This window comes from Galeopterus variegatus, unplaced genomic scaffold (assembly GCF_000696425.1).
Source record: "Galeopterus variegatus unplaced genomic scaffold, G_variegatus-3.0.2 Scaffold88, whole genome shotgun sequence".
NCBI classification, from domain to species: Eukaryota; Metazoa; Chordata; class Mammalia; order Dermoptera; family Cynocephalidae; genus Galeopterus; species Galeopterus variegatus.
In genome coordinates this window covers 508,263-532,354 of record NW_007726199.1, presented here as the reverse complement: position 1 = coordinate 532,354, position 24,092 = coordinate 508,263, and the positions used below count along the sequence as shown (strand labels likewise).

Below are 24,092 nucleotides of genomic sequence, written 5' to 3'. Positions count from 1 at the left end.
TGTGTTGTCTTCTAAAAATTTTATAGTTTTAGCTCTTATGTTTAGGTGTAGAATCCATTTCGAGTTATTTTTCTGTATTGTGTAGGAGTCAAGTTCATTCTTTTGCATGTGGATAGTCTGTTATTCCGATTCCATTTATTGAAAACACTATTCTTTCCACCTCTGAACTCTCTTGGCCCTGAAAATCAATTGACCTTAAAAGTTAGGATTTATTTCTGAATTCTCAGTTTTGTTCCCATGGCATATTTTATACCATTATGCACTGTCTTGATTACTGTAGCTTTGCAGTAAGTTTTGAAATCAGGAAGTATGAGTCCTACAACTTTACTCCTTTCAGAATTGTTTTGACTATTCTGGGTGTCTTGCATTGCCATATGAATTTTAGGATTGGTTTGCCAATTTCTGCAAAAAGCCACCTGGGATTTTGATAGAGATTCGGTTGAATCTGTAGATCAGTTTGTGGAGTATTGCCATCTTAACAATATTAAGTCTTCTGACCCATGATCATGGGATGTCTTCTTTAATTTCTTTCAACATTGTTTTATAGTTTTCAGTGTATGAGTACAAACACTTGTTTCGTTAACTTACTCCTAAGTGTTTTATTCTTTTTGGTGCTATTGTAAATGGAATTATTTTCTTAATTTTATTTTTAGATTGCTCATTATTAGTATACAAAAATGATTGTTTTTTGTATATTGAGCTTGTATCCTGAAAATTGGCTAAATGCAAATACCTCTAATTGTTTTTGTGTGTGTGTGGGGGGGGAGTACTTTAGGATTTTCTCTACATAAGATTAGGTCATCTGCAGATAGAGATAGTTTTATTTCTTCCTCTCTGTTATGGATGCTTTTAATTTTATTTTCCTGACAAATTGCCCTGGCTAGAACCTCCAGTACAATGTGAACAAGAAGTGGTGAGAACAGACATCCTTCACTTGTTCTATTTTGTAAGGGGAAGGAAACCTTGTAGTCTTTTCCCGTGTACAATGATGTTAATTATAGGGTTTTTGGAGATGCCCTTTATAAGGTTGAGAAAGTTCCCTTTTATTTCTAGTTTGTTGAATGCTCATATCATGACAGATTGTCGGATTTTGTCAAATGCTTTTCCTTCATCTACTGAAATGATTGTGTGGTCTCCTCTCCCCATAACTTGTGTAAGGTAATCACAAAAAATATTTTAAGACAATTTCAAACTTTCTCAATTTCTCCACCTGAACACAACTATATTTGTTTCTACACATTGAAATTATATTGTGGTTTTAACTTTAATAACATCATAACCTTAGTTCAACCCTTTGTCTTTTTAACTGACAAAACTGTATATATTTATTGTATACAACATGACATTTTGAAACATATGTACATTATGGAATGGGAAATCCCCTTTTTTATTATTATTATTTCCAAATTGTGGGGCTAATCTTCTGGTAATACTGTTGTTTCAAAATGGAGAATGAAGTTCAGTATCCTTCCTGACTCAGGTAGGAGTAAGTGTTGAGAATGGGAAGGAAGGAATGAAGGAAGCAAAAATATTTACTAAGCAGATGCTCTGTACCAGGTACCTGTTCTTTTATTTAGCAATAATTCAACCCCTCCATGTTGACTGGAGCCTGGGAGGAAATCAAAGCAGTGCAGGGTAGGAGTTCTACCCATGTCGCCTGGGTAATAAGCAGCATATCTGGATTCAAACTTACTGTCTGACTCCAGAGCTGATACATTTTCTTTTCACCACACTAGAAAGGTTGGTGTTAGAAACTGCTAACCTTTTCTTCAAATCTATTAGCATTTCTATTCACCTTCTTAAAATAATGGAATTGCCATGTTTTTGTGAAATACCTGATGATGTTCAGAGATACTAAATTCTATATTTTAAAACAGGAAAAGGTGAAAAAAAGTTCTGCCCATTATGAACCATCTTTATCTCTTGATTTAATCATCTCTTTTCAAGCTACATTGCTTAGTTGAGAATTTGAATAGGAAATTTGGAAATAAAAGAAACCAAAAGATTAACGTTAAGTAAAACTTAGACTGTTAGGTTTTTTTTCATGTATTCAACGAGTCTATTAAAATGTTTCTTTAATTTGGGATATATTACTTTTTCATGAAATAATATTTTCAGCAGGTGATTGTCAATATTGCATGGAGATTAAAAGCTTGGGCTTTGGAATAAACAAAACTGGATTGAATGCAACAGTCGCCACTTGTTAGCTGTTACCTTGGGCAAATTACTTAATCTTTTTGAATTTCAGTTTCCTCATCTGTAAATTGGGGTTAATAGTGCATACCTCATGTGTGTGTGTGTGTGTGTGTGTGTGTGTGTGTGCAGGTATGCATTTAGGTATGCCTGTGTGTATGTGTTTGTGCGTAAAGATCAAGTTAATTAATACACTGAAGCATTTAGCGCAGTTCCTGACACATAGTGAGAACCCATAAAATGTAAACTATTATTACCATTAAAATAATCCATTCTAACCATGGGGTTTGTATGAAAGTTTTATTTTCTTCAGATGTTTCTAGATTTAATGAACTAGGGGTTGGAGCCCTAACTAACTTTGGATCTTGGACAACTTACTTAACCTTTCTGTGCCTGGTTTTCACATCTATAAAATGGGGTGATAGTAGTACCTACTCATAGGGTTGTTATGAGTATTAAATGAGTTAATATTCTGAAAGCAGTTAGAACTTTGCCTAGCACTTTTCTTCTGGTAAACATGGTTGTAGGTGAAATTTTAAAAACTTCCTAATCAGAGTTATAAGAAAGTAGAAAGCTACCTATATAACTAAAGATTAGGTTTACTGATTATGTTAGTCCATTTCTCTTGCTTACAATAAAATACCCGGAACTGGGTAATTTTGTAAGAAAACAAAATTTATTGCTTACAGTTTCAGATGCTGGGAAGTTCAAAGTCCAGGGAACACAGCTGGTGAAAGTCTCCATGGTGGTGACAGTGATGGCAGGATGTCACACTGAGAAAATGGTGGAGCAGAGAGAGCGAGAGAGAAAGCAGTAAGAGCAGAGAGAAACCTCATTCACTCTCTTTTTAAAGCCCTCAGAACCATGCCCCTCAGACCATTGCATGGTCCTGCAATCCAATCACCTCTTCAAGGCCCCACCTTTCAATCACTATAACAGGATTTCCCTCCCTTAACAGTTACAGTGGAAATTAAGTTTTGGGAGGACATTCAATCCACTACACTGATTATGGGCTAAATTAAATAATTACCAATCAGAGGTCTGAGAAGCCCAAAGGTGTGTTTCAGAATTTAAAATGGAGGAAGTATAGAAAGAAGAGAAGTCTATTGGTAAAGGTTTATGCCTCTAACATATGTACAGGATTATTGTGAATATGAATATCTTTTTTAAATAAAAAATTGGAATACTTAGTGTTCTCTATGATTCTGATGGTGACAACTTGGAAAAATAGGTATAATTTGGAAAAACTTCCAGATTAAATATGGCTAATGTATATTTTTTATATTTTGTTATAAATTAATTCTCAAAGAATAGCTTTTTATGTTTTAAGGTGATTTGCTTGTGTATTACATGATTACCGGGAATTATGTCATTCTTTATGAACAGGGATATAGCTTTTTAATTTTCAGGTTTTTGGGGTGGGGGCAGTGTATAATTTTTCAGAGTCTCTGTGTAATTTGGATTAAAACTCTGGATTCAAATGTAGTCAGAAATTAAGATTGATTCTTAGGGGAGAGGACTGTCATTATTTGGTTGTGTCTTCAGCTATATGAAAATTAAACATGTGCCTATCTGTTATGTTTAGTGATCCCTGAGAAACAAATAAGCAATATGAGCAACGTGTAAAGCATTTACTGTCATTATAGTGCCATTTTATTCCTATTTAATAGTTGTGACCATTTTAACAGAATGTGGATTGCAGTCTATTGTTCAGTCTTGACAAACTAATAATGAATAAAATATTTACCTAAATAGATGAAATAATACTTTAAAATACACATAATGAATGTTTCAAACACCAGAAATATGTTTTGATAAGGCAAGACTTTTGAGAAAAATACCCAAATGTAACTTTCTAGGTTTGAATAAGGGAGGAGGCAGCTGCCAGATCGTGGTTTTGTGATTTAACTTTGCACAGGCTAGTCTTTCACCAGTAACGAGTATGCTGCAAAAACACATAAGAAATGAGAGCTACAGAACAAATCTAGAGCTCTTATCCCTTGGTTGAGTACTTCTCAGGTTTGCCAGGAACTTAGAGAAAAGTAGTTTTACTGCTGACTTTCCAATTTGTAACTCTTATTCTTTATGCAAAAGGTTTCATCTAAGGAGGACTGGTCTTTCAAGAGCAAATTTTCACTTCACCGACAGCATCATGCAGATGGTAACCACGAAATGTTGCATCAGGCTGGGCTTCACTTCACACTTCCCCAGAGCACAGATCCATTACGCACATTTAAAGATACCATCTACCTTACTCAGGTAAGTGGTTTTCATTCTGGAGTTGAACAGTTTCCCGCAGCGAACATAAGAGATCATGCAGATTTTGAAGGCCTTATGTGGTGAAAAATATTCAGGTTTTCATTCTACTGATTAAGGAACTTATTTTCTTCAAACACATATGATGACACATAAGACTTGAAAGAGTTCATTTTTGGCATTTTTCTCTCTTACAAGAATAGCTCATGAAGTTAAATTGTTCATTATAATGTTCCCTAGTTCAAGATTACTATAAAAATTCAGTAGTTAAGACAGTGGCATTTCCCAGGATAAAACAGAACAATAGAATGCAACAGAGTCCAGAAACAGACTCATGCATAAAATCGTTGGTCACTTGATTTATGGCTACGATGCCGCTGCAGTTCAGTGGGAAAAGGACAGTTTCATCAATAAACAGTGCCATATCAGGTGGATACTTTTATGGGAAAATAAATGGATCTCGACAATATATATAAAAATAATTTGAGTCAAAGACTCAAATGTGAAAAGTACTACAATAAAGCTTTTAGGAGAAAACATAGGAGAATATCTTTATTACCTTGGGATAAGCAAAGAATCCTTAACCAGGATGTAAAAAGCACTATTATAAAAGAAAATATTGATAAATTATACTTTATTAAAATTATGGACTACTGAATATCAAACACACCATTAAGAGGGAGAAAAGGCAAGCCACAGACTGGGAACCAATAGTTGCAGTTCATATAGCTGATAAAATGTTTGTATCCAGAATAAAGAGATTTTATAAGCAATAAGAAAAAGACAGAAATTCTATTCAAAAATGGTCAGAAACCTTGACCAGGCAGTTCACCAAAGATGATATCCAAATGGTCAATAAATGTATGAAAATGTGCTCAATCTCATTCTTAATCAAGGAAACGTAAATTAAAGCCATACCAGGATACCCCTACACACACTTAGCAGAATGGCTAAAATTAAAAAGATTGACAATACCAACTGTTGGTGAGGAGGTGAGACAGCTGAAACATTGAGACATTGTTAGTAGCAGGGTAAGTTTGTTTAACCATTTTGGAAAATTCCATGGTAGTTTCTACCTGTATTAGTCTGTTTTCTGTTACTTGTAACAGAATATCTGAAACTGGGTAATTTTAAAGGAACAGTATATATTTTTTACAATTTTGTAGGCTGCAAAGTCCACGGTCCAGGGGGCGTGTCTGGTGAGGGACTTCTTGGTGGGGACTACCTACAGAGTCCCATGGCAACGCAGCGTCTCACATGACGAGAATGGCATGAGCAGGAGAGCATTAATGTGCACACTCACCCTCCTTATAAAGCCATCAGAACTACTCCCTGATAGCCCATTAAATCACTAACCCATTATTTTATGAATGGATTAACCCATTTGCAAGGGCATAGTTGTGATGATCCAATCACCTCGTAAAGGTCCTACTTTTCAAATACCATATTGGGTTTCCCACCTTCTTAACACTGTTCAAGCTTTAGTGAATTTTGGGGGACATTCAATCCACAGCACTACCTAAGGTAAATATTTGCTTTTTTGAATCAGCATTTCTACTCCTAGCTATGTACCTTGGAAAAACGGTTGCATATATCCACCAGCAGACATCTAAAATAATGTTCATAGGGTAGTAGCATTATTCATAATAGCCCTAAGCCAGAAACAACCTAAATGTCCTTTAACAAGAGAATTTATAAAGAAATTGTGGAATATTCATACAGTGGAATGCTCCACAGCAATAAAAAAGACTAAACTACTGATATCAGCATCAACTTGCATGAGTTTCACAGACATTATGTTGATTAAAAGAAACCAGATATAAAGGGGTACATACTGTACTGATTCCTTTCATACTGAAATTTAAGTATAGAAAAAACTAATCAAGGTGCTAGAAAGCAAACTAGTAATAACCACTATTGTGGAGGGGAGTTGTGATAATAATTAGGAATGCATACAAGAGAACTTTGTGTTTAATATCTTGATCTGGGTGGTGGTCATATGGGTGTATACATATGTGAAAAGAGTTGTGCATGTGACAGTATGCACCTTACCAGATGTATTTTAAAACAGTTCTATCAAGATGTAATTGACATATCATAAAATTCACTCATTTTAAGTGTACAGTTAAGTGATTTACTTATAGAGCTGTGCAACCATGATCTGATTTTAGACCATTTTACTTTTTTCATTTGCCTATTTTATTTCATGCACCTGTGACTACACACATACTTAAGACTATGTTAAAGCCACTGCCTATTTACCTGATGTTTCTGCCATACTTATTTCAGATTCCTAGAGAGAAGGTAAAAGCCTACTCCCAATTATATAAGTTGACCAGAAGTAGATCAGAAGTTTTTGTTAAACGTGACCACATTTTAATTTATCTATCTTAGCATCTAAAAATGTACCAATTTTTATCCAAACTCATGCTCACTCTCATTAGTTTTCTCCTGTACGAAAATGCAAACCCTTGGATAGAAGCTGAAGCAGAAAACTGTAAGCCAAAAAGATATTCTTTTTTAAAAGGTGATGAAATGATTAAGAGAATTTTGATGTTTCTTTTTTTTTTTTTTTTCCCCTTTTTGTCTCTTTTTTACTGACCGGTAACGGGATCGCAACCCTCGGTGTCACGCCCGTACCGGGGACCGGCAACGGGATTGCAACCCTCAGTGTTGCGCCCGCACCGCGCGTGGGAACCGGTCTCCACATGGGATCCGAACCCTCAGCGGGAGCGCCGCCACGCTCCCAAGCAGCGCACTCTCCAGTGCGCCACTGGGCCGGCCCGAATTTTGATGTTTCAACCATAATCTTATAAGTTAGGGAAGTTTTGCTAGTGGGATGTGTAATTCATTAATTTACCAGAACGCAAGGTTAAAGTTCTATAGCCAATATTCTATTAAAATGTTTTGATATATAAAATAGGTTGATTCTTATTCGTGTGTGTGTGTGTGTGTGTGTGTGTGTGTGTGTGTGTGTGTGTGTGTGTGAACTTTTTCAGCTGTTGTTTTTCATGCTGGCTTTCCTACTTCCAACTGTTCATTTTATTGCTGTTACTTTATTATTATTATTTTCTTCAAAACCACATTCAAAGAACTGACAGAAATAATTTTTCTTTTCTGAACTTGCTCGCATTCAAGATACATAGGTAGGAGCTGGGTGTATAAGAGGAATTATTTGTAGCCAGTTTTGGTTGGTGATGGGTTTTGTCTGATAATTTAGCACTAGCATCCTATCAAGCTTTGGCTCAGAATTGGATGGTCCTTATGTGGTTTGTTCGTTCTACTGTGGCACTTTCTGATATACAGATGAGATCTGAAATGAAAGAAATCAGAATTATGATTTTTGTTTTGTTTTGTTTTTAGCATCAGATTTTCTTGACTAAAATATATACAGGAAATATTGGGGTGAAAAAGGTTTTCTTCCTCATTACTTTGATATTAGAATGATAACTTTTAACCTGTGTATTAGAAGTAAAGCCCTTTTCTGGTCCTTTTTCTCTGTTCCCACTCCCACCCCTTGTTCTTTTTCTCATAGTCTCTCCTACTGTTCTGAAGAAGAGTGCTTGCCCATGTGCCACTTTTTTGCACATTCTATTAATTAAGCAATTTTTGCAACTGTTAGAAAAGTCTTGGCCAAAAAAGCTGTGCAGTAAGTTTCTTCACATTTAGATCTTTTCCTATCTTCTCTTATCTTATAGCCACAAAGATGTCCTGCTCAGCCCTTGACTCTTTAATTCTCCTAATATTCCAAGATAATCTTGCCTCACCTTTCATTCTCCTACCTTATCCTGTTACATTTTATTCCAAATAGCCCATATACATAGGCACACCCACTTAAACTGTGTACGCAGGTCTCACTTCCTAGTCTGAGGACTGACAAACTAACACATCTAAACTAACTTTTAAGTGACTTACTCTACTGGCATGGCCTCTTATTAGCCACTTAGAGAGGAAGCCAGGCTAATGATCATTACCGATCCCTTAGCTTATAGCCTCCTCTAGTGCTTTTTCATTTATTCTTCACATATTTATTAGCATGTAATGATTGCTTGGGGATGTCCTTGAGAAACTCATATATTTTAGGGGCCATTTTCTCTCCCCATGCTGCAAGTAACTTGATGACAAGAACTCAGGAAAAGAGGGAGGGAAGAATTGGTAAATGGACACAAAAATCAACTACATTGTATATTGATAAAATAAAAAAAAAAAGAAAAGAAAAAGAAAAAAGAACTCAGGAAAAGAGGCAGGCTGTGCTGTAGGCCCAGGTGTTGATGCTGCTGGCTGCCCTGCAACAGTTATTTGCCTGGGTAGGCAGCACCGAGACATGATGGAAGATCCAGGCCATACCCAGCTTTTAAGATGGGGGTAGAGTGGGCAAGGGAGGTGAATGGAGTGATTACCAACATAGTACATTATATAGTACTATATAGTATGTTACAAAGTACATAGAAGCCTTTATAGGCACCACGTAATTTAACAGTCAAGCAGATAGTCAGCTTTCTTTGGGTAGACACCAAATGCCTGGCCCTGGGTCATGAAGTGCTTTGTATGCATTCCCATGTAATACTTACAGCATCTCCAGACGTCCGTGTTGCTATTTCCATTTTATACGTGAGGAAACAGAGGCTTGGAAATGTTAAGAATTTTGTCCAAGGACTCAGAGCAATGAATGGATTAGGGTCTCTGCTTTTCAAACTATAATATTCTATCTCTTTACAGTTGACATAAGGGTAGTTCTACAATAACTGAGGTGTTTGGTTGAATTGCAACATTAATTTTCAGCAATTAAATAAAGTAGACATCAGAAATTTAGCACATTGAATAAAGACCTTATTGGCACACTAGAGAAAACCAATGTAGCTAAAAGTTAGCTCTTTGAAAATATCAACAAAATTGACAAATCTTAGCTAGACTGGCTAAGCAAAAAGAAAGAAGACACAAATTACTAAACCAAAAATGAAAGAGGGAGTATTATGACTCACTTACAGAAAAAGAAGGTGGTAAGGGAATACTATAAACAATTGTATGGCAACAAATCAGGTAACCTAGATGAAATGGACAAATTCTAGAGAGACAACCTATGAAAACTGACTAAGAAGAAACAGAAAATCTGAATAGACCTATAACAACTAAAGCTTCCCCTACAAATTCTATGATCACATGGCTTCACTAGTGAATTCTAAGATGTTTAAAGAAGAACTAACATTAATCCTTCAGTAACTCTTCAAAAAAAAAAAAAAGAGTAAAATAGAAGAGGAGGAAATATTTCCTAACTCATTTTGTAAAGCCATTATTACCTTGATACCAGACAAAGATATCCCAAGACAAGTAACCTACAGCCCAATCCTCCTTTTGAATACAGATGCAAAAGATCTTCAATAAAATACTAGCAATCCAAAATTCAGCAGCAGATAAAAAGGATTATACATCATAAACAAGTGGGATTTATTCCAGGAATGCAAGATTGGTCCAACATATGAAAGTCAATTAATTTAATACACCATATTAGTAGAATAAAGGAAAAATAACCACATAATCATCTCAATAGATGAAGAAAAAGAATTTGAGAAAATCCAACACCTTTTCATTATTTAAAAAACACCCCTGGGCCGGCCCGGTGGCGCACTGCTACAGTGCACCACTTGGGAGCGCGGCGGCGCTCCTGCCAAGGGTTCGGATCCCACATACAGACCGGTTCCCGCTCACTGGCTGAGCGAGGTGTGGGCGCAGCGCCGAGGGTTGCGATTCCGTTGCCGGTCCAGGTCCGGTACAGGCGCGACACTGAGGGTTGCGATCCGTTGCCGGACACGAAAAAAAAAAAAAAAAAAAAAAAAAAAAACCACCCCAAAAACCAAAAGTCACTCAACAAACTAGAAATAGAAGGGTACTTCTTCAACCTGATAAAGGGCATCTTTGAAAAACCCACAGATAATATAATATTTAATAGTGGAAGACAGAAAGCTTTTCCCCTGAGATCAGAAACAATGCAAGTATGCCCTTTCTTGCCATGTCTGTTTGATATTTTATTGGAAGTTCTAGTCAGGGTAATTAGGCAAGAAAATGAAATAAAAGGCATCCAGATTGGAAAGGAAGAATAAAACTGTCTCTATCTGCAGATGACATGATCTTATACAAAGACCTTAAAGCATCCACAAAAATATCATTAGAGCTAATAAATTAGTTCTGCAAGTTTGCAGGATATAGGATCAATATACAAATAACAGTTGGATTGTTATACACTAGCAGTGAATATTCTGAAAATTAAGTATTAAATAGTACCATTTACAATAGTATTAAAATGAATAAAATACTTAGAAATATATTCATCTAAAGAAGTATAGGACTTTCACACTGAAAACTACAAAATATTTTTGAAGAAAATTAAAGCAATTGAAAGACATTCATGTTCATGGATCGGAAGACTTAATATTGTTAAGATGGCAGTACTCCCACATTGATCTAGATTCAATGCAATCTCTATCAAAGTTCATACTGCCTTTTTTTGCAGAAATGGGCAAGTGGGTCCTAATATTCATATGGCAATGCAAGGCACCCAAAATAGTCAAAACAATCTCAAAAAAGAAGAATAAAGTTGGAGAACTCACACTTCTAGTTTCAAAACTTTCTACAAAGCTACAGTAATCAACACAATGTGGTACTGACCAAGGGCCAGACATGTAGATTGATTCTACAGAACTGAGAGTCCAGAAATAAACATATACACCTAGTGGTCAATTCATTTTCTTTTCTTTTTTAAAAATTTTAAGTATTCATTTTCTTTTAACTGGCAAAAATTGTATATATTTCTCGTGTACAACGTGAAGTTTTAATATATGCATACATTGTAGAATGGATAAATCAAGCTATTTAACATATGCATTAACTCACTTATTTTTTTGTGTGTGGTGTGAACAATTATAATGTACTCATCAATTTTCAAGTATACAATACATTGTTATTAAGTATAGTCACCATGTTGTTGTACAGTAGATCTCTTGAGCCTATTTCTCCTGCCTAACTGAAATTTGTATACATTGATTAACATCTTCCCAATTCCTCCCCACCCTCCCAGTCCCTGGTACCCATTATTCTACTCTCTGCTTCTATGAGTTCAACATTTTTAGATTCTACGTATAAGGGAGATCATGTAGTATTTTTCTATCTGTGCTTGGCTTATTTCAATTAACATAATGTCCTCCAGGTTCATCCATGTTGTCACAAATAACAGGATTTCCTTCTTTTTAAAGGCTGGATTGTGTTCCATTGTGTACATATACAACATTTTCTTTATTTATTCATCTGTTGCTGGACAGTTAGATTGATTCCGTATCCTGGCTATTGTTAATAATGCTGCAATAAAAATGGGAGTGCAGTTATCTCTAAGACATACTGATTTCATTTTCTTTGGATATATATACCCAGTAGTGGGATTGTTGGATTATATGGTAGTTCTGTTTTTAATTTTTTTGAGGAACCACCATACTATTTTCCAAAATGTCTGCACTAATTTACATTCCAAATGGCCAAGACAACAAAATGGCAAGGTGGGGGTGGGGGGGGGAGGCGCCAGAGAATAGAGTTTCCAACAAATGATGCTGGAACAACTCAATATCCACATATAAATGAATAAATTTAGACCGCTATCTCATACCATATAAAAAGTCAACTCAGAATCAACCGAAGATCGAAACGTAACAGCTAAAACTATAAAACTGTAAGAAGAAAACATAGGTATAAACCTTCATGAATTTTGATTAGGCAATAGTTTCTTAAATTTGACACTTAAAGAAAAAACAACCAAAGAAAGAATAGATAAATTGTACTTTATCAAAATTAAAAACTTTTGTAAGGCAAATAACAGTATTAAGAAAGTAAAAATGTAATCCACAGTATGAGAGAAGAAACTTACAATTCATATATCTGATAGGGATCTAGTATCCAGAATATATAAAGAGCTCTTAGAACTCAATAATGAAAAAGGCAATTCAATGAAAAAAATTTGTAAAGGCTTTGAATAGACATTTCTTTAAAGAAAATGGCAAATAAACACATGAAGAGATGCTGAACATTGTTAGTTATTAGAGAAACACAAATCAAAACCACAGTGAGATACCACTCACGCCCACTAGGATATCTAGAATTTAAAAAAGAAAAAAAAAAAAAGGAAAATAACACGTATTGGCAAGGATGTGGAGAAATTGGAACCATCATATATTGCTGGTGGGAATGTAAAATGGTTGAGCTCCTGTGGAAAACTGTTTGCCAGTTCCCCCAAAAAATGAGACATAGAGTTATCATGTGACTCAGCAATTTTACTCTTAGGTATATAGTCAAGAAAATCGAAAACATATGTTCATGCGAAAACTTGAACACAGATATTCATAGAAGCATTTTTTGTAGTAACCAAAAAGTGGAAACTACCCAAATGTTCCATCAACTGATGAATGGATAAACAAAATGTAGCATATTTATACAATGAAATATTATTCAGAAATAAAAACGACTGGAGGACTGATAGATGCTGCAACATGTATAAACCTTGAAAAAAGCTAAATGAAGGAAGCCAGTCATAAAAACCCCGTATTGTCTCATTCCATTTATATGAAATGTCCACAATAGGCAAATCCATAGAGACAGGAAGTGGATTAGTGGTTTCCAGAAACTAGAGAGAGGGGAAAATGGGGAGTGACTACTAACTGGCATGGTGTTAATTTTTGGGGTGATGAAAATATTCTAGAATGAGATAGTGGAGAGGCTTGCACAACCTTGTGACTATACTAAAAACCAGTAAATTATAAACCCTAAAAAGGTGAATTGTAAGATATGCAAATTATATCTCGGTTTAAAAACCAACTTTATTTGAAGATTTTTATTGTCAGGATAATTTAAGTAAATAAAATATATAAAAATGGGGGGAACTTGGTCACAAGGCTACTTTTTGTTCCAAGGATGGGGAGTGTGTTTTTGGAAAGTGTAGCCCAGCTACAACTCTGTTACTCTGGAGGAAGAGAATGTGGGTTTTGGAAGACAGCAAAGCTGGAATTGGGACCTAAGTCTTGGTGTCCTTGTCCAGTTTTTTTTTTTAATCATACCATCTGTCTCTCTAGGGAGTATGATTTCATAAGTGTAATCAAGCAAACTGCTGAAAAGAGGCATACTTTTAAAACAAAAATAAGGTTTGTCTGCTAACGGTGAGATTGAGTAACCTAGGAAATGACTAAGCATTTATCCCTCATATGTGAAGATTGCCCTCCTTAGGAAAGCATACATGGGTACATAAACACAAGTACAATTTTTAAAGAGAAAGGAGCAGTTCCAGAAATTTTCCAGGGAACTAGGATTGTACAACATCCCTTTAAGAAGTATGGTGGGCAACAGTTTTCTGCATTTTTATAACAAAGGTGTCATTCATTAGCCTACTCATTTAGGTAGACTCAGATCCATGTTATTGGCATCGTACTGTCTGTGTGGAGGGTACCACACCATGCTAGAGCCCAGAGTGCTCAAGAGTTTTGAATGTATTAGCAAAATTTATCATTAAAATAACCTAGTGTTTGACTACATATGGTATTTGCTCTGGAATAATAGTCTGTTTTCTTTCATTGCCTACACTACATTAGCAAAGAAACTTCTATACCATTCTGTTCCTTTTTCACTCATTGATATAATCAATCAAACCCCAAGCCTCCCAGACAAACCCACTGTTATAGACAATAGCTTCTCTCGTGCTAAGGGGCTAGTTCCAGATCTAATATAATAATGGTATTGTTAACACTAGTAAAATTCCCTAATTTATCCAATTTGCTTTTTTAAGAAACCTCAATTCTATAATTTTCTCAGACCTAAGCCTACAAACAGTAACATCTGTGTATAAATGTTCCCCCTGTATCAGGTGATGCAGGCCCAGTGTGTCAAAACGGAAACTGAATTCTACCGACGCAGTCGTAGTGAGATAGTGGATGGAGAAGGGCACACCATGGGGGCACTTTATTGGCAGCTGAATGACATCTGGCAGGCTCCTTCCTGGGCTTCTCTAGGTAAGTGTTTCAGTGTTCTTTATGTGAGTGAGAGACAGCAATACCTATGGGGAGAGGAACTGAGAGAGCACAGAGCCTGAGGGATCAGATTAACCCAAGCAGAACTATGGCAAAGAGGCCATTCTCGTACAGCTGGTCTATGAACTACAGCCACCCCACTCACCTTCAAAGTCTTTCCATGAGGCTTAGAGGCAGGCTGTAAGGCTGATTATGAGTTCTGTGCTGTGCAGAGTCAGAACAGCAGACTAAGAAGGCGATAGATTCATGTCTCAGCTACATGTCTTAATTATTATGTAGACTTTTGAATTTATTTAAAAGTACTTTCCAGTGCTAAAGGAGCATGAACTTAGCATCCCTTCTTCCGTGCAGGAGAATTCAACCAAATGGAATGTTGGTGCAGTTTAGTGTTAAAGTGCCCCTTTCTCTGACTCCCCTCTAAGTCCATAAGGGCATTTTTATCATGCCCTATTTATCTCTTGGGGGAAAGGTAGTAGCATCAGAAATCTAAATAGGAAAAGCTACCAGTTGAACCAGCTCAACTAGCAACAGATGAGATGACTGGCATGGAACGTGCAGTTTGAATGATTCAATCTATTTTAGTACATAAAAAAAAAAAAAATTAAGGAGTAATCATGAGTCTTTGACCTTCTCTAGAGGTGATCTGAAGAAAAGTTCAGTTAATAATATAAACAATAGTTTTGGGTCAAAAATGAGGCAAGGCCATAAAGTAAAGGATATTTTGCTGGGTAAGGCTCTTAGACTGGTTGTGAATGCAAATCCAAAGAAATTCATTCCAAACATGCTTTATTTGGTGCCAAATGGATAACTCTTACAGAGAATTGGATTTTTGATCAAGTTTCTCTGACCAAAGTCTTTATCAGCACTGTATTATTCCATTTCTGTTGCCTATAACAAAATACCCAGAATTCGGTAGTGTGTAAGAGTGAATGAGGAGGTTAGTCTCTCTCTGCTCTGTCATTTTCATAATGTGATACCCTGCCATTACCGTCGCCACCACCAAGACCTTCACCAGCTGTGTTCCCTGGACTTTGGACTTCCCAGGCTTAGAAACTGTAAGAAATAAATTTTGTTTTCTTTATAAAACACCCAGTTCTGTGTATTTTGTTATGAGCAATAGAAACAAATTAATACACAAAATAAGAGTTTGACTGTTTCATAGACTCTGGCAGCACCCTTCCTTTGTGGAGGGTCACCAGCTCCTTGTACTTATTAGAGAAAACAGGTATTAGGAAGAAGCTATGACAATTTATGCTAATATCCACTCTTGCTCTGGGCGGCCTCATAGACCTTGTTTAACTCTGTTTAATTGGCTCAATAAATCCATTGCTTATAGTGTGTGCAAGTGGGGGAGATATGTGTCTTCTTTTGTCACCTGAAATGTGATACTTTAAAGGGATCAATAGCTACTTAGGATCTATATAGGCTTTATATATTTCTTTTTTAAAAATTAGTCAAATTTATAGTTATAATTTTGTAAATACAAAAATCCACCTGGACATTTTGCTTGGTTCATAACTTGGATATTTACAGAGTTAATGACAAAGCCAGAAATCACATATTTTTAGCCTGTTATTCAGAGTATTATGCTAGTATCTAAACTTTATTACTGATTAGTACCCCCAGGGTATTGTCTTGATCCATTTTATGTTGCTGTAACAGAATAGCACAGACTGGGAAATTTATAATGTACAGAAATTTATTTGGCTCATGGTTTTGGAGGCTGAGAAGTCCAAGTGCATAGCACTGGCATCTGGTGAGGGCCCCTCACTGCGTCATCCCATGGCAGAAGGCAGAAGGGCAAGAGAGTGCGAGGGAGCCAGAGAGTAAGAAAGGGCCAAACTCGCCTTTATAACAACTCGCATGATAACAACATCAAACCATTCAAGAGGGTGGAGCCTTCATGGCCTAACCACCTTTGAGTGGTCCCACTTCTTTTTTTTTTTTTGCCTTTTTTTTTGTGTGTGACCGGTAAGGGGATTGCAACCCTTGGACCGCGCTCAGCCAGTGAGCGCACTGGCCATCCCTATATAGGATCCGAACCCACGGCAGGAGCGCCGCTGCGCTCCCAGCGCCGCACTCTCCCGAGTGGTCCCACTTCTTAACACCATCACAATGGCAATTAAATTTCAACAGGAATTTTGCAGGGGACATTCAAACCATAGCAGATGTGTATCAGTGAGCCCTTTTGCTTTAATTCCTGTTCTCCTGAGTGTATTCTGCTTGTGGCCTTGACCTCTGGAAACATATATGTAAAGGCTTTCTCCTGTAATAGATATCACACACGAGTGTGTCAGTTACCTCAGGTCTGAGCCATCTTCCATTTATGTCAAAACTTTTCAAATATAAGTTTTAGTTCACTTTATAGATCCAATAGGAAAGGCCTCTCCACACCCCCGCCCGCAACCTGTTGTTGTTGTTGTTATGAAGTACTAAGAGTTGAGATTGAAGTTCTGAGAGTTGAAATTTTGCAAAACCCTAAAGAAATTAGTTTTATCTGGACTTTAAAACCACATTTCTCCATCTCAACAGCCTGTTCTCGTACTTTGCATCCTGGCATCTCCCTGTCTCTCTATGGCTTTCTGTCTCTTTCTCTCTCTGAAGTTGTTTGGTGACGTGGTACTTTGTGGGGAAAGATCTTCATTCTGAAATAGAAGAATATTGAGAAAGAACGATGTTGAAAGGTTTTTTATGTTTGTGGGTTTAGCATACAAGACATGACAAAAAGGCAAAGAACTCTACAGATTCTTGACAATTTCTAGCTATATTTGAGGAATTGTCATTAATTGTCATTGGTTTGGATGTTTTCCTCCAGTCCGACTTTGCCAGCCATATTTGCATAGTGGTTGTTTTGGTTTGCCCAGAGGGTTTTGTGTCTATGGGAAAAAGAGACTTTGAATTGTAAGTAACATAAATAAATAGTTGTAACAGGTGTTCACAACCAGTGCTCCTGCTTTCTTTCTCCATGTGTACATAATAAAATGGAACATTGATGTTTTGAGCTCCTGGAAGCAGAGTCGCATATGAGAAAGTGCTAGCTAGAAGTTGGGTCTGGGCTCAAAATATTGCCTCCAGCATGTCTGAATTAACTGCATGAGCCTTGTTTTCTTCTTTGTGAAGTGGGTTGTTAATGCCCGCCTCACCAAATGGCATGAGGGTGACATGACATAATGTCCACAATGCTCTGAGCCTGTAACAGTCATGCATTCCCTCCACTGTTGACTCTTCCTCATTTGTTCACTGCTGGGTCATGTGGACACGACTCTGACTGCTTGGCCCTGCCCATCTCCTAACGCTCTTGATTATTTTCAGAGTACGGAGGAAAGTGGAAAATGCTTCATTACTTTGCTCAGCATTTCTTTGCTCCACTGTTGCCAGTAGGCTTTGAGGATCAAAATGTGTTTTATGTCTACGGTGTCTCAGACCTTCACTCAGACTATACGATGACACTCACTGTAAGTTACTTGGATTTTTTTCTAAGATAGAGGGAGACTCTTAGATTATTATTTTTTTTTTAGTTTGATTATATTTTCTGGGAAAAATGAAAGAGAAATTAATTTTTATCAAAATGTTTGTAGTGTCTGTAGGAGAAAATAGGCTGTCTTTGGAGTCAGAATACACATATTCAGGTTAAAACTCTGCCATTTATTATGTGATCTTAAGCAAAGCCTTAACGTCTTGGTGATTCAATTTCATCATCTATAAAATGATAACAGTCTGTATTCTTAAAGTATTTCTATGAGTAATGACTAAAATAATTAGATGAAAGTGAATCATATAAACTGGAAAGTGCCGCTTAAATATGAAGTTATTTATAATTATGAGAAGCAGGAAATAGTCCAAACTTTACAAAAAGAAATAGTTAAAAATGGTATGTTAAAGTGGAAATCACTAGAACTATTCAGAATGGGGCTGTGGAAAAATAAACCTGTATTTAAAACAAGTGTAGGTAAAAAGAAAGTAGACACTCAAAGTCTTGGGTGGCTATAGTTTGGAGGATGCTGATACCCATGAAGAAAGGTCGCATTTATAGAATGATTACAGTGTACCAGGTACTGTGCCTTACATGGATTCTTCATTTAATTCTTACAGCAGCCTGTGAAGTTAATGCTGTCATTATTCTCATTTTACATGTGAAGAAATGGAGACTGAGAAGTTGAATAACTTAGTCACATAACCAGTACTTAGTGGGGCTGGATTAAAACGCAGGTTTTATTGTCTCTTAACCAGTTCTGGTATTTTGACTTTCAATTATTACTTCTACTATTAGTCTCTAAAAACAATAGTAACCAAGAATGTTTGTTTTTATTGTTTTCTTTCTCCCCAGGTGAGAGTCCATACGTGGAGTTCTCTGGAGCCTCTGTGCTCTCACGTGACTAAACAGTTTGTGATTAAAGCAGGGAAGGCTGCTCCCGTCTACAATGAGCCAGTGTCTGAATTGCTGAGTAGATGTGGGAATTGTACACGGGAAAGCTGTGTGGTTTCCTTTTACCTTTCAAGTGGCTATGAACTCCTGAGCCCAACCAACTATCACTTTTTGTCTTCACTGAAGGAGGCCGTGGGGCTCATCAAGACAAATATCACTGTAAGCACTGGTCACCTGGGGTCACAGTGGCCTTTCGGAGCTGTCCTGCTCGTGGGGTCGACATGTTACATCCTGTTATTTGCAAATTTCCCCCTTGGTACTGAGTTCACTTGAGGCCTGGGGAAGATTGATTCCTTCCTACTGAAAGCCAATTCAGGATTTGTCAAAGTTCTCAGTTACTGCCACATGCTGTCCCATCACCTTTCCCTAGTGGAGCTGGTGCAGTGGCAGAAGAGGGGGCTTACCCACTAATGGCACCTGCACTAGGTTCCAGGCTCTGTTCTGGGTGCTTGTCTGTGTAGTCTCTGACTTTCACAACAACCTGCAATATTATTATCTATGTTTTCCAAGTTAGAAAGCCAGTTTAGAGAAGTTAAGTAATGAACTCAAGGTTCTATGCTAGTAAGCACTGGAGCCCAGTTGAAGCACTCTAATTTTGAGTTTTTAAGTACTATCTATTAATATTCACTCTACTCTCTTTGATTTATTGCTTCAAAGTAGTTTAATCACCAAATCTCTTTATAATTGCCAAGAGAAAAAATGGGATGATCAGGATGTGTTGTTATAAAAATTGTACAGCTGAATTGGTAATCTGTCTAGTTGAGTGAAAAGCTTTTCTTCCTTTTTCCTCTACACATAGAAATTGAAAATATTTTTCTAGAAAGTTCCATTCTCTATTTTTAGCAAATTTTAATTTTGTTTTATACATTTACTTCATTGAGAAGGGTTTTTTACTTTTACTGTAGAAATAATCATATAAAAACACCTGGTCCTTATGTTTTATTTGAAAGAGGCCTAACAGTTGAAAACATACCTTCTTTCCAAATTAATAGTGAAATATTCACATAATGAAATCTTATTTGTAACAATTGGTGCAGGATCAGATATGAAGGAAATGACATATGCTTACATAACTTCTTTCCAGAAAAGAAAAGAAAGAAAAAAATAAAGATGACGTACAGGACAAATTTGCAGTCTCTAAATTTTGAAAGCAATATTCCTCTCTTTCCTTAGTTGGACCTTCTTTCCCTTGAGATAACTGGTGGTTGGAGAGAAGTGGGGCTTCTTTCTTTGTCCTACCTCATTTGGATTTTAATGAGACTTGTCCTTCCTAAAGAGATATACAGATGCTCCTTGACTTAATGATGGGATTACATCCCCCAAAATACCCATCTTAAGTTGAAAATATTATAAGTCAAAAATGCATTTAAAACATCTAACCTAACATCATAGCTTAGCCTAGACTACATTAAACATGCTCAGAACACTTACATTTGCCTACAGTTGAGTAAAATCATCTAACACAAAGCCTGTTTTATACTAACGTGTTGCATATCTCATGTAATTTATTGAATATTGTACTGAAAGTGAAAAACAGAATGGTTGCATGAGTATGGTTTCTACTGAATGTGTATTGCTTTTGCACCATCATAAAGTTGAAAAATTGTAAGTTGAACCATCTAAAGTCAGGGACTATATGTAATAATAGGAATAATAATGTTAATATTTATTTCGGGCTTAATATAGGCTAGATACATGGCTATACTGTCCCAGAGGAGATGCCAGAAACTTGTTCTCCCTGAAGCCAAGGTGCAAGCTTCAATAGTCAGATGCACAGACTTCCAATCCAAAGAAGGCAGCAAGAGTGAGCAAAGAGCCAGTGTCTCTTCCTCTTCTGGCCTTGGCCTTGGAGCAGCAGTAGCCAAGCAACCCTGGCCGCCTCCCAGGCTGGCTAGGGGGAGCTCTGTGAACCTCGTGCTGGTGGCTGCTGTAGGGTCTTTTCTGGAACAGCTGAGTGGTGTAATTTGGGAATTTGGTGTCTAACTTTGAGCCTGAGTCTCTGACCCTCCTCCAACAGCTACCTAATACAGTTTATTAACTTTCTTTTCTGTTTCCATCAATGTAGGTTTTCTTGTTTATAACTCAGAACCCTGAATGATAATCATACAAATGTGTATGGCTAAATTACATAGAGTAAAAATTGCCCTTTGAGATTCTTTATGTCACACATAGTGTATAATACAAGACTCTACAGTGTGGCATGTATGCATGTTGAGGAGCCATGTTTTGTGACAAATGCACAGCTTGAAAGACCAGGTGACACTCAACCCCATACTCACACCTGCAGAGGCTTGCAACCCCTCCCTCTCTGGAGAGCAGCACATCCTCACTCTGGTCTTATGCTAATTGGCTAATTAAGTGTAATGGAGCCTACATAATTTAAACTGCACTCTCTTTCTACTGAAAGTATGTGGAATTCACACATTAAAAATGCTAAAAATGGTTGGCCAGTTAGCTCAGTTGGCTAAAGTGCAGTCATAACACCAAGAACACCAAAGTCACAGGTTCAGATCCCCGTATCGGCCAGCCACACACAGAAAAAAATGCTAATAATGTGACTTTACTGTACTAGACAATAAAAGAAAGAAGTTCTAATGGTAGAGCTTTTGTAACTGCCTGGCAGGATGCTTTCTAGATTGCTGGATCTTTTCAGAAGACTAGAATGTATGCTCCACAGTTGAGCTCTGCAGCTAGGTTCAGACTTATCCTTTGAAATGCATTTAAGTCACCCAGCCCTTATGCAAAAATGTTCCTCTTTTGATGATACTCTGAGCAAAATTGTAAAAGATATAAAGCTTTGAGTTTCTTGTGAAATATTCTCCGTAAGTGGAAACTACATATTTCCTTAGTTTGAGATTATAACTTAGTAATTTTCCATAGCCTTAACTCATTTTCCATGTATTAAGAAGTGTTTGAAACAGTGCATGGAATATATGACTTTAGCAGTTACAGAACTAAAGCCATGGGAAACGTGCTCCTTATTAGGCCCACATACATGTTCTGATAGGCACTGTGTGTGGACTACATATCTCTTCCCTCATCCTTCATTTGTTTTATCCCTTTTTCAGGCCATCATCTCTCAGCAAGGTGACTCATTTGTTTTTGAGCTGGAAACCTCAGCGGTTGCTCCCTTTGTTTGGTTGGATGTAGGAAGCATACCAGGGAGATTTAGTGACAATGGTTTCCTCATGACTGAGAAGAGACGAACTATATTATTTTACCCTTGGAAACCCACCAGCAAGAGTGAATTGGAGAAAACTTTTCGTGTGACCTCCTTAACAGATATTTACTGAGGGAATCAGATTGTGTTTTTGGTGGACACTGGGAATAAAATACTTCTCAAGCACCGGCTGGAGAGGAAGGTGACCAGAGACAAGTTGAAGAGGCTGAGTGCTGCATCTGCTTGCGGCCACGCATCTGACTGATTGCTCTGTTGAGAGTCTGTATGGTGAATGAATACTTTCAGGGAAGGCTGTTTACTCAGGTGATGTCCTCAAACAGGGCTGTGCCTAGCTGTTCTTGAATCTGTTCCAGGCCGGTGATTCTAGCTGTCATCTCACAACTTTAGCACCATGTGAACCAGTTATAACCAGTCGGCCTTTCAGGGACTCACAGGAACGGGACCATGGTGGTAACCTTTTATAGTTAGCTTTGGGAAACACTGAATAACTAAAATGAAGTGCTTTGTTATTATTTCCAGAAGAAATGGAGGTTCATAACAATGGAGATTTCTTGGTGGTAGCCATACTGATTTTTGTTGCTAGACAGTTTAGGGAATTGATTGCTGCCATTTGATTACTTTTTTGAGTAAGAATGTTTTCTCATTTGTGAGTTTTGTTATATTGTTTTAACAGTCACAATGTCTTCTTTTAAAGGCTTATTTAAAAATAAGTTCACATTGAGGCCGGCCCGTGGCTCACTCGGTAGAGTGCAGTGCTGATAACACCAAGGCCACGGGTTCGGATCCTATATAGGGATGGCCGGTTTGCTCACTGGCTGAGCGTGGTGCTGACAACACCTGGCCAAGGGTTGAGATCCCCTTACCGGTCATCCTTTAAAAAAAAAAAAGAAAAAAAAAAAAAATAAGTTCACATTGAAATAGATGACACTGGTCAATACCCTCGATTGTGTGTGGGCTTCAGATTTGGCTAAATTCAATAAGCTTTCCAATTCAAAGGCTGTGAACTGGACTTAGATTTGTTGACCCTGGAAAAAGTGGTATTCCCTTTTTATTGAGTTTAAATCATTTTAATTATATTGATTAATTATAAGTTTCTGTGAAATTTTTTATTACACATTATCACATTTCTAAGATTACACTGATAATGAAGCAAATGGGGCAAAATATTAATAAGTAGCTAATTTGGTTAAAGGGTATTTTTTTATACTTTTGCAATTTTTCTGTAAGTTTGAAATTATACCAAAATAAAATTTACATAAATTGCATTGACAACTTGATATTTCACCTGTGGCTTATTAAATCATTCTCTTAATATTCAATTGTGCCCAGTATTGTGCTGGACATTAATTTCCATTTAGGTCTGGTTATTATTCTGCTTGATAAACTGGGAGAGTTTAAAGAATCTAAACTAAGACATTTGAGAGATTTTCTCTGGAAAGAATCACATAATCGGTTATGGAATAGACCAGCAGTGAGTGTTTGCCTTTAAAATTGAAACTCATTAGATAATGATTTTGGTTTTAAAACTGAAAAGCAAAGGTTCATTGACTCTAAAAAGAAAATAAATACAGACAATCCGGTGCTCTCCCTAAGTATCTAAGAGTCTCTTCATTTTATGTGTTTACACACACATACACACACACACACACACACGCACACACGCACAAAGCCGTATCAAGAACTAGGACTCAGGGATGTGACTCGGAAGATTCTTACTTGATAAGTATCATATCACTTCCTTATAACTATTGCAAATGCTGTTTTATCAACCCATTTCTAGGGGCGGGGTGGACGCTGCTGTTCATCAATCACATGCATGTTCTCTGCCAGGTGCCCTGTGAAGTGGGCTGTGAAGATGATGGGTCAGGGTTCATGTTTCAATTCAGCCCTTACTAGCTCTGTAATCTTAATCAAGTTATTTAACTTCTTTTTTTTTTTTTTTTTTTTTTTTTTTTTTTTTTTTTTTTTTTTCCGGTCCCGG

General features: G+C 36.9%; 1 protein-coding gene across 1 annotated transcript in view; it reads left to right on the top strand.

Moving 5' to 3' along the window:
• The window catches only part of MANBA (mannosidase, beta A, lysosomal), a 99,597-nt gene extending 76,792 nt beyond the window's left edge, over positions 1-22,805 (top strand). The window contains exons 13-17 of the mRNA XM_008580838.1: positions 4,288-4,452; positions 14,342-14,486; positions 17,817-17,959; positions 18,832-19,089; positions 21,999-22,805. Of these exons, the coding sequence (XP_008579060.1) occupies positions 4,288-4,452; positions 14,342-14,486; positions 17,817-17,959; positions 18,832-19,089; positions 21,999-22,223 (936 nt within the window). The 3' untranslated portion in view covers positions 22,224-22,805. The remainder of the gene's footprint in view (positions 1-4,287; positions 4,453-14,341; positions 14,487-17,816; positions 17,960-18,831; positions 19,090-21,998) is intronic.
• Positions 22,806-24,092: the final 1,287 nt, after the last annotated feature.